This window comes from Dunckerocampus dactyliophorus, chromosome 9 (genome assembly GCF_027744805.1).
Source record: "Dunckerocampus dactyliophorus isolate RoL2022-P2 chromosome 9, RoL_Ddac_1.1, whole genome shotgun sequence".
Taxonomy (NCBI): Eukaryota; Metazoa; Chordata; class Actinopteri; order Syngnathiformes; family Syngnathidae; genus Dunckerocampus; species Dunckerocampus dactyliophorus.
This window is the reverse complement of record NC_072827.1, coordinates 12,890,953-12,902,085: the sequence shown is the minus strand read 5'-3', so window position 1 is coordinate 12,902,085 and position 11,133 is coordinate 12,890,953. Positions and strand designations below refer to the sequence as shown.

Sequence of the window (11,133 nt, the reverse complement as noted above, 5' to 3'; positions counted from 1 at the left end):
ACGTATACACATGAAAAAAAACAAAGCAGGCTACAATGAATTTGTGCATCTCCTCCCATGTAATAATTGGAACCCCGCTTCCCAACTGCGACTCTGTTCCCATTGCTCATGTGTATTCGTGAATGTCGCAACACTAGCGAGAGCAATCTAAGTTTTGCACCCTGCAAAACATGCTTCGGGTGGCGTGTTTAAAAAGCTTTAGTTTGGTGTGGCTAATGGCGGGGGCTAATGTAGTGCCCGTGTGCGCGTCACTTTTCCAGTGATGGGTAATTATGTACAGTTAACTCCTCAGTTTTCACATCATTCGGTTTTTAATGAGCATTTTCAAGACAATTGTTCCTCAGTTTTCGTACAATATTGCATGTAGCAAACTAGTCTGTTTGCCGTGTGATGGATCCTTCTGTGGAATCAAGTGCCCAAACAAAGCACCCTACATGTTGCTGACTCTGTCTATGCATTTTTTTTAATTGAGCGTGACTGTCAAATAACCCGCCATGGGGCCAAAGAAAGTTGCCAGTGCCAGCAGTTTGATAAAGGTGAGAAACACTATAGAACTCAAGAGCTCATTGCAAAGACTGAGTCCACATGGCCGACCTCGCCAGGATGTGCGGAAAGTCAACGATGCGTTCCATCCTGACAAAGAAAGAAGCTAATGTTGCAAAAGGGGTAGAAAGGTGTTAACAAAACAGATCACAAACTATCCTTTTCTCTCGTCACTCAAGGTAAAGAGTCCTCAAGATAAAAGTGATGTTTTTTCATGTAAACTCTAATTATTCGCTATAAAAATATTTTTTTGTCAATATTTTTTGGGTGTCTGGAACAGAATAATTGCATTTACATTAATTTCTATTGTGAAAAAATTGCTTTGGTTTTCGTCAGACATTTTGGAACAAATACCAAAAAAAACAGGTACCACTGTCCATTACTAGTTCAAACATTACAATGCGCATATATATATATATATATATATGTATATGTGTGTGTGTCAGGTGAACGTGGGAGCCAGTCAATGGTATCAATTCCTTCATCCTCCAGGAACTACCTGCATACACTAGCCACATGAGGTCGGGCATTGTCGTGGACCAGGAGGAACCCAGGTCCCACTGCACCAGCGTACGTTCTGACAATGGGTCCAAGGATTTCATCCCGATACCTAATAGCAGTCAGGGTGCCATTATCTAACCTGTAGAGGTCTGTGCGTCCTTCCAGGGATATGCCTCCCCAGACCATCACTGACCCACCACCAAACCGGTCATGCTGAATGATGTTGCAGGCAGCATAACGTTCTCCACGGCATCTCCAGACCCTTTCACGTCTGTCACATGTGCTCAGGTTGAACTTGCTCTCATCAGTGAAGAGCACAGGGCACCAGTGGTGTAGTTGCCAATTCTGGTGGTCTATGGCAAATGCCAATCGAGCTCTACGGTGCTGGGCAGTGAGCACAGGGCCCACTACAGGACGTCGGGCCCTCAGGCCACCCTCATGGAGCCTGTTTCTGATTGTTTGGTTAGAAACATTCACACCAGTGGCCTGCTGGAGGTCATTTTGTAGGGCTCTGGCAGTGCTCATCCTGCTCCTCCTTGCACAAAGGAGCCGATACCGATCCTGCTGAGAGTTGAAGAGCCTTCTACGGCCCTGTCCAGCTCTCCTGGAGTAACTACCTGTCTCCTGGAATCTCCTCCATGCGTCCAGGTACCGCTGTGATGCCCTGGTCCAGATCTGAGAGGAGATCCCCCAGGACACTACGTACACCATTCGTAGTCTCATTAGGAGCATGCCCCGACGTTGTCAGGCATGCGTACAAGCACGTGGGAGCCACACAAACTACTGAGAATCATTTTGAGTTGCTACAATGACATTTTAGCCAAATGCATCATTTTTTCACTTTCATTTTTGGGGTGTCTTTGATTTCCCCCCTCTATAGGGTGATCATTTTCATTTCTATCAAATTATGTGGCATCATTTTGTTACTAATACATCACCCACTTATTATCAGGAAAGATATTCAAGATAATTTTTCCCCCAGTTTAGATCTGATGTGTTTTCGAAGTGTTCCTCTAATTTTTTTAGCAGTGTGTATATATATCTCAGCATCTGGATGTCCCTTCACTCACCATTGTTCACTGCTACTACTACAGTACAACTCAGGAAGCTAATTAGCTCGTCAACAAGAGTTGCTCACTCGCGGAAAAACACTGCCTCCTAGCGTTTTTGTACAGAATTGCAAGTCACGAGCTCAGCCAAAATCTCATGAAAATGTGGTAATTTAATCGCTTTTACCGGAAATTAACTAGCAACGCTAACTAATTACGTTATATATAAATTGCCCAACATTAATAGTTGATTTATTATCAGATAAGAGTAGCATTTGCGTGCAGTGATTTTTCTTGCCACCTTTGTACTTCCTGCAGGAAGGGAGGCACTGATAATGCTGTGGGAGGGTTTTATTCCAGCCTGCACATTCTCGCTTGGACTGCGCCACGCAAAACCCCTCTGTAAGTGCACAAATATTTTGTGATTTGATCTCGCGGCGAACACGCTGTAAGGCGTCGAATGGGGGCACGTACGTCTTCTTCCTGTTTCGACTTCCGCTTTTACGCTTGCAAAGAGTCTCTCAACAGAGGCGCCACTTGCTCGGACAAACATGACAAAATGGACCCATAAAGGCGTCGTTCATGTGATCGCTGTGATTGGTAATACAATAATCTGTTGGAACAACGGTTGAGTCACACTCGTTGAATATTCATCGTCCGAAAACCGCAAGTGATGGCGTCATGGGCGAATATGGATAGTTGATGTGTTAACGCGTGACAAATAGGCCACATAACTTGGTACACTTGCTCAGTTTTTGACACATATTTATGGTGGAATGCTGTGGGTTGTGAGTTTACAATGATTGATTTTTTTTTTTTTCAGATATTGCGCCATGGCATCTCCACTGAGGAGTCTGGTGTATGATGATAGCAGGTACCAGAAGGCCTTCCATCTTTTTCTGGAATGCTCCTCGGAACATCAGTGTATGCAGGATTTCATCCACAAAATCCTGCCAGAAATATTGGCCGGGTAATCCACCACACGCACCTTGTATGAAGGAATGTTTATCAGGAAAGCAACGGTGAGAGGAAATGGTGGGGGGAGGCAAAAAATCAAAGTTTATGGCCATACATTTGATATAATGATATACTGGAGGGTGGCTGCTCCTGATTAGCTGCACTATAACATCCAAGCAGCAAAGTATGGATGATTGATTTTCATCCAGGTCAAAAAATGCTGCTGGACCCCAAGGGAATTAAAAATGTCAAAACACCAGCCTAAAAAGAAAATCATTGATTTCACGGGTGAGAGTTTTTTTTTGTTTTTTTTTTTTAAGTATTGCTCAGGTCTGCCTATGCACAGATTATTTAAGTCATAGATCAGGGGTGTCCATTGTGCAGCCCAGGGGTCATTTCCGGACCACAGCTGTTTTTTTTTTTTGTTTTTTTTTTATTGTCCTGCGGCACATTCTTAAAATATAATTTAACAAGAAAACATAAAAGAAAAAAACACACAATAGCAAAAATGGAAAAATCAGCAGTAATTTTACAAGATAAAGTCAAAATATTGAGACAAAAGTTTAACTTTAACGAGACAAGGCGTAATTTTAGGAAGATAAGATAATATTCTGAGGTAAAATAAAATAACATTTTAGTCACAATGTTGAAATATTAAAAGATGTTATTTTTAAGTCGTAATTTATTGAGAAACGATGCTAAAAAAATTTGGTGGCGGAAAAAGTTATGTTACAAGAATAAAGTCTAAATATTATGGGAATAAAGTCTTATTATGAGAGGGAAAATGTACAAGAAGAAAGTTGTAATAGTTGTAAAATTAACAACAAAAAACTGCAGAAATGGAATAAAAGGTCGCAATTTTACGAGAATAAAATTGTTATATTATGGGGAAAAATAATGTCATTTTAGTAGCATAAAGTTGAAGTATTACAGGAAAAAAAGCTATTTTGTAAAAGTTGTAATATTGTGAAAAACAGCCAAAACAAAATAAAGCTGACATTTTTGGAAAATTTGGATGGGGGGGGGGAAAGTTACAATATTATGGGAATAAAGTTATAATGTTCCGAAAAAAGAAAATTTATGGAGATTATTTAAGAACAGAGAATTTTTAGGAGGGAAAAAAAACGTAAAAATGGAGGAAAAAAAGCGAAGAAAGAAGTTCATACTGATAATATGCTTTTTGCTTTTAATATGCCGTGGCCCCAGTGTACAGGCAGCACTGTTGCAGCCCCAGACCGTGATGCAACCACCACCATCTTCCTACTCACTTTTGCTGCTAGCTATTTGGACAGTTATGTGTGCGTATTGAAGCATTTTCAGTGGACTGTACATCTATACTGCTATACTCGAACTACTACTCGAATGTATACAAGTTTTGTATCTATAATATTGTCCCTTGAGAAGATGTCCTGTAATAATAATGGTGGCTGAAAGTGAGGTGTGTACACCTAAGGTCACTTTAGATGCTCCATTGGAAAGCCATATGCCATATACCTGTATGTCGCATACTGGAGAATAAGACATTGCGCCCTACATTCAGCAGGTTAAAGGATATTTATTTTTTGTGCTCTCTCCTCAGCATCGGAGATGGGAAGTCCCATCTTAATGTCATCGGCGTTGGGAGCGGCGATGGTAAGAGGCCACTTTAGAGGCATCTTCACCTTAAACGACACCGTAAATAGCTGAGAGACTTCTACACAGGTCACGTTCTTATATCAGTAACTCTATTACTTTGTCCATAACGGCCAGAGCAATAAAAAGGTGTATCACTCCCAAGGGGGTTTTATCTACCTGCTAAGTTTTCTGTTAAATCTGTGACCCGATTGTTTTACTACGTGCTGATCAGCACTGTGAACAGATACACATCTTGTCCTTAAGTGCAGCTACTTTTTTTTATGTACGTCAAAATCGATCCTTCACCTGCACTATTTAGTCCCTGTATGCTGTTGTGGTGGTAGATATCATTCTAATCGCAAAGCATTACCCTGGAATCATCTAATGGTGTGCTGTGCCGATTACGGCAGGTCACATTGACCTTGAGATGTTCTCTGAGTTGCGTCTGAAGCACCCGGGGGTGACGGTGGACTATCAGGTGGTGGAACCGAGCAGCCAGCAGCTTCATAGCTACAAAGGTGAGGTAAAGTGCTCATTAGGGGCGAGTGTAGGCAGTTACTTTTACCTGAGAAGTGATTTGTTTGTAAAATGTATACCTGTGCATAAAATATTAGCAATCGGTGCCACATTTGGGTGCTAAATGAATGCAGACTCAGCACCCGCAACAAGTGCTTGAAGGTGACATGGTGCAACTAATGTCTTGTAAGTAATGCAATGTCCCGACAGAGGCAAACAAAATCTGACGTTCATTTTAAAGGAAAACTGCACTTTTTTAATTTTTTTTTTTTTAGAATTTTGCTCATTATCCACAATCTGTATATGAGACATGAACACACATCTTTCTCCTTTCTTTGCGTTCTAAAGATATAAAAACAGACGGGTAATTAATGCTTGTAATGGGATACACCTATGCCGCCAAAAATGTTTTATCATTTTACATGTATATCCATGCTGTAACCATGTGGCAACAGGCACATTCATCATAACATGTAATACTTACAGTATTTTGCATTTTAAGCATTACCAAAACTTCCTTCCTGGGTGCATTTATTTCCCTTAGCAACATAGAAACGAACGCCTACACCTAGCCTTAACTTTTCTAAACTCAAAAACAAAAACACAGTAGCGGCAGCTCCGATATGCGGTGTCTGGTGGAGCTAGTCCTTAGCAGGCTAGTAGATATTGGCTAACAGTCGATTCCAGACAGCACGGCTATCAAGCAGCGGCCGGATCAAGCCCACGTCATCACAAAAACAAGGTGAAATAATGTGATAAAGTAGCAAACAGAAGGAGTAATGTCGGCCGTGTGGCAATATTTTTCATTACAGTCCGATTAAGATGTTGTAGCTGACTGCAAAACTTGTCATGCGCAAGTGTCCCGTGGTGGCACAGAACTGGGGAAGTTTAATATGACCAAACTGATCGCACATTTGAAGCAGCATCACACGGGAAAGTCCTTAGCTACAGTCGCCGCTCGTTTGTCGCGGTTAATTGGTTCCAGGCACGACCACAATAGGTTAATATCCATGAAATAGGATTGAATATTAATAAATGGAATATTTTCGCCGTGATCATAGAAAACCTGTTAATGACTTTTAAATAGTTTTTTACCATTATTAGAGCCCTGTAGACATGAAATAACACCCCTAGAGTCACCTTTACACTCCTATTATTCTTAGCCACATTGCTAATGCGCAATCACTGCAGGGACACAAGAAACGGCCATGGCTTTAAGCCTCCAATTTATTTATTTTAAACTTAAAGGGTTTCAAACAGAGTGGGGAAGAAGAACAAAGTAAGAAGCCAAAAACTTACCACTTCCACACGGAATGGGAGGAGAACTCTGTCATGTCAGGCATGGCTGACTACATTGCAATGTGAAGGTAATGTAATCTAATGTCATGTCTCATCAATGTTTTGTGTCATTACTTACACCTAGTGACCAGAGTACTTCAAATGACTTGTCTTTCACCATTTTTGGACTAATAATAACGAAATACGAAACAGTGATCATTTATTAATGAACTTTTGACAAAACCGCGATAGAGTGAGGGAGCCTTTTTCGAGCTGCGATGCAGCGAGGGACGACTGTAACAGAAAAGATGACCAGTTCCTGTCGGTGGTGGGTAATGACGGTTTAAACGGTTCATTGAGCACCTTGAATCTCTATGCATATTATGCCGAACTACCACAGAATTGTGGTTAAATTCTACCCCACATGCATAAAGAACTAAATGGGTCAGTTTTTCCTCATACCAGTACCGACTACTGTTCTCTCTGTTTGAGTAATATCACTCGATAAAGCATTTTCTAACATTCCACACTACAAAATAAGTAATATAAGTACTGTATGTCTGAATGCTGGTGTCAGATCGGTATCAGTCGATATTCAAGGCTGTAATATAGGTATTGTATCGGAAAGGACACCCACGGGCTTTAGCAGAAAAAAGAACGACGGCTCATTCACTTCAGAAAGTTGGCTCCCTTATTTCAAAGAGCCGGATCCGCAAGCCGTTTGGTTCGCAAATGACCCATCATTACTCGAAGAACACTATGGTTAAATGCAAAAACAAGTCAGGGTAATAAAACAAGTTGTGACTATGAGTGTTACTAAAATTGGTAAGCTCGTGTAATGTTACTGTTCTTTTTGGTTTGTGCTGCTGCAGTTTTGCTAGCACAGAAGTCCGATTTGGATTACATCACGTTTAACTGGAACAAGATGACATCCGCTGAGTTTGAGGACCAGTGGAAGTCAAAGCAGACGCCAAAGAAGGCCGACTTCATTCACATGATCCAGGTCAGTCTTGCTGACCGACGGAATTTCTGACACTTCTGGGTCACATCCCTCTGTTTTATTTATTGCTTTGGTTGCTTCACAGCAATTAGCACCATTAGAATGCCTGTCAATCGTGGCGTCTTAATTAGGCTTTCTATGAATCCAAGTGTCACGCTCATTATCTGTGCTGAAATCGACAGATGCTCTACTACGTCAAGGACGTGGAGGCGACCATCAGATTCTTCCAGAGTCTCCTTGACAAGCACGGGAAGCTTCTCATCATCCTGGTGTCTGGTAAGTGATCTGTTCTTATATCAGATGTATATCAAACATTAAATTCACAAGGGAAGAAGACTAAAGATCATCAAACAGCCATGTTTTAACACCAAAACTACATTTTTTTGTTCACAAATGAATTGAAATAGACTGAAAATTATTCATTTGTATTTCGTCAGTCAGTGGCTGTCGCAGCAGCTGCAATCTTCAGACATAATAGACATAATTAGTGCCTTAATAAAACATGTCTGTTTTAAAATACTGCATTTCTCAGTCCACACAGGCATCATATAATTACAGTTGCACATTACTTACAGCCACACGGTCTCCAAGGCATAAGCGTATGAGAAAGCATTCTGTAATGAAAAGCATTTGGTATGCTTTGTATCATACAGTTTATGTACCCAATAGTGTAAACAAGCTCAATGCAATGAATTTTGCAGCCACTAGGAGTCGTCAAATAACCAGCCAAAACCCCACATTAACTTCAAGGCCGCACATGTTAAAGTCACACAAGACTGTAAGTAGCAGGACCAGCCAAACCATAAAAAAATGTGATTTATAGTCCGGAAAATCCGGTCTATTGAATATGCCACTCTGTAATTGAATTAAATATGTTAAAAATTACATGTACTGTAAATTCTGTATTTACATTTAACAAATATCTTCATTAGCAATGTGGCTAAGAAATAATAGGACTGTAAGGGTCAGTATGGGGGTGTTATTTCTTGACTGCGGGGCTCTAATAATGATATGCTTAGAATTGGGGATTTTCTCTGTTGGGGAACGTAGAGGGGAAAAAATGGTTCCATATATTGTCCCTTTTTAGGTGAAAGCGGCTGGGGGAAACTGTGGAAAACGTTCCGTACTCAGTTGTGTATGTGCGAAATAAGCCAGTGTGTGACCACTGCAGACGTCAAAAGCTTCCTGGACTCGGAAAAATTGAAGTACAAGAGCTACGCGCTGCCTTCTCAAATGGATATCACAGAGTGTTTCACAGAGGGAGATGAGAAGGGAGAGCTGCTGCTTGATTTCCTCACGGAAACGGATCACTTCAGTCGCACGGCGTCACCGCAACTCAAGGCTGATGTGTTGAAGCTCCTGCGAGACCCTGCTTGCTCACTGGAGTCCAATGGGAGAGTTATCTTCAATAACACCCTGGAGGTTATAATTGTTGATGCAACCACATAGAAGGAACAAAAAAAATTCCAAAAATGAATGAAATACTGGCTTTATGAAGCCATCTAACAACAATTGTTAATCTGAAGGGAAGCCTCTTGGTTTGATTTTTGTCCAAATCTTTTTGTATTAATTTAAACTCTCCGATTGTAATAATAACTGTGCATAATATATTTTGTGTGTGTAAAATTGGAGTTGTAACTGTTTTAATCAATTTTCAAACTGTTCATCACATCATTTACAGTAGAACCTGTAAAACGTTCCTGAATGCTGGTCAACAATGACCATGTAATGGAAATGATCCGTTGCAGGGTCAAGCAGTCACCATCATAAAATGTTTAGTATGTTTTTTTAAGTAACATGCTAACATTGTTAATATACCGTGCCAATGTAAAAAGAAAACAAATGTTACGCTCGCATAGCTGTTTGAGTGACAGCGCGAACATTAGTCACATTTTAACAGCCACGTCATGCTAGGTTAGCCACTATGCTGGAGAAACGGGCTTTTCTTCTGTGAAGTGATGAAACTGACATATTGGTAAACCTCACTCACTCACGCCTTAAAGGAAAACTGCACTATTTTTTTTTTTATATATATGTTATGCCCATCATCCTCAGTCCTTATGTGAGACACACGCGTCTTTCTCTTTTGTGTGTTCTAAATAGAGAAAACTAACAAAGCAGCTAACAATGCAGGTAAAGGGATTTACCAACAGAAACACTTCCAAAAACCCCCAACGTTTTATATACATGAGGTGACCATGTAGTACAGATAACAGGTACATTCATGATAACATGCAATACTTACAGTATTTTGCCATATTTTGGTCATTTTAAGCGTTAGAGGAACTTCGTTGGGTGCTGGGTGCATTGATTTCACAGAGCCCATAGCAATGAACGCTACTTCAGTCAACAACAGCAACAGAGAGCGCGTTTGCTGTCACTAATCATGGCAGACTGTGAGAGCAGATGGATACTACTTGCCGACTGATGGGATGGTGGTATCTACCAGCACAAGACTCCCAGTTGAACTGGTAAATTCGATGCAAACTCAGGCGATGCAGCAACTCCCATTAGCTTACGTTACGTCTCGATAGTGGTGTGAGGCGGTGTGTCACTGCGCCAGAAAAGTAGTTCTTCAGTGTTAGCTCCAGTAGTAACAATTTTGCTGTAGCTTGGTTCATATGCAGGTCAAATTATGGAAATCGAACATTGTTGGTGGGTCCCATGATGTGCATTGTTGGCTGCCTCATGCTAGCTGTTTTTATATCTTTAGAACGCACAGAAAAGGGAAAGACGTGTGTTCATGTTTCACATAAGGACTTGTGGATGATGGGCAGAATTTTACAAAAAAAGAAGACATTGAGTTGGCAGCTAAGGCTTTCAACCCGCCGGCTAGCGCTCTCGACTTGCATTCTGCAGACGGTGGTTCGATTCCGGGTGGAAATGTTTTGGTACAATTAGGAATTGTACAACAGCTTTAGATTTCCACTGTATTCAATAAACAAAAACTAAGTTGTAACCAACATTTTGAGATTGTACTGTTAAACTCTTCAATGACTGTTCAGAGCTTGTATTAATATACATCAAATAAATCTCTACTTTGAATGATCTTTCGTGTACCTCTTTTGCAAAGTTGCTGTTTCAAAGTGTGTATTTCATTAGGATGTGTGTTGACTATTGAAGTGATTGTCTATAGCAGTGGTCCCCAACCTTTTTTGACGGCGGACCGAACCGGCTTGTGTTCCCACAAATCTCCCGCGGACCGGGGGTGGGGGGGTGGGGTTCGTACATTATAGCGATCTAATTTATCTTATTTATTGTGTATTGTGTAAAACTAAGAAATGAATAACGTCAAATTAAAAGCCCAAAATGAATGCCGACCCACCATCCACCAGTTCAAGTTCCAGCCAAGTTTTTCCAAAGGTTATTACATCGCTGTTTGACGTGTGTGGTAAAAGGCAGTGCGCTAGCATGAATTAACTTCAGACAAATGTGCACATTAGCACTCAGTAAGTCATGAAAACTTACCTTTATGCATTCCCACATAGTATCAGCATTTGATACCACATATGAGGTGAAAGAAAAATGGTAAAAATACAGTAGTATTCTATCTGTGCGGCATGAGATAAAGTTAGCACACGCACAGTGGACATGCACCAAGTGAGACGGATGTAACAGAGAGAATCCGGCCACTTTTCAAAATAAAACAAAAAAAAAATAACGGAAATTATTTTT

At 40.7% G+C, this 11,133-nt stretch overlaps 1 protein-coding gene across 5 annotated transcripts; it reads left to right on the top strand.

Annotated features, from left to right (window-relative positions):
* The first annotated feature begins 2,400 nt into the window (after positions 1 to 2,400).
* LOC129187812 (histamine N-methyltransferase-like) lies at positions 2,401 to 10,508 on the top strand. Of its 5 annotated transcripts, none has more exons than XM_054787529.1 (7): positions 2,401 to 2,495; positions 2,917 to 3,063; positions 4,630 to 4,682; positions 5,075 to 5,182; positions 7,331 to 7,461; positions 7,641 to 7,734; positions 8,546 to 10,508. In XM_054787529.1, the coding sequence occupies exons 2-7, from the start codon at positions 2,927 to 2,929 to the stop codon at positions 8,905 to 8,907; spliced, it is 885 nt and encodes a 294-aa protein (XP_054643504.1). In that variant the 5' UTR covers positions 2,401 to 2,495; positions 2,917 to 2,926; the 3' UTR covers positions 8,908 to 10,508. The 5 variants fall into 5 exon arrangements, with proteins under 5 accessions (XP_054643504.1, XP_054643506.1, XP_054643507.1 ...); XM_054787531.1 differs by having other exon boundaries at positions 2,477 to 2,495; positions 2,917 to 2,967; XM_054787530.1 differs by lacking the exon at positions 2,401 to 2,495 and adding an exon at positions 2,527 to 2,831 and having other exon boundaries at positions 2,917 to 2,967.
* The last annotated feature ends 625 nt before the right edge of the window (positions 10,509 to 11,133 follow it).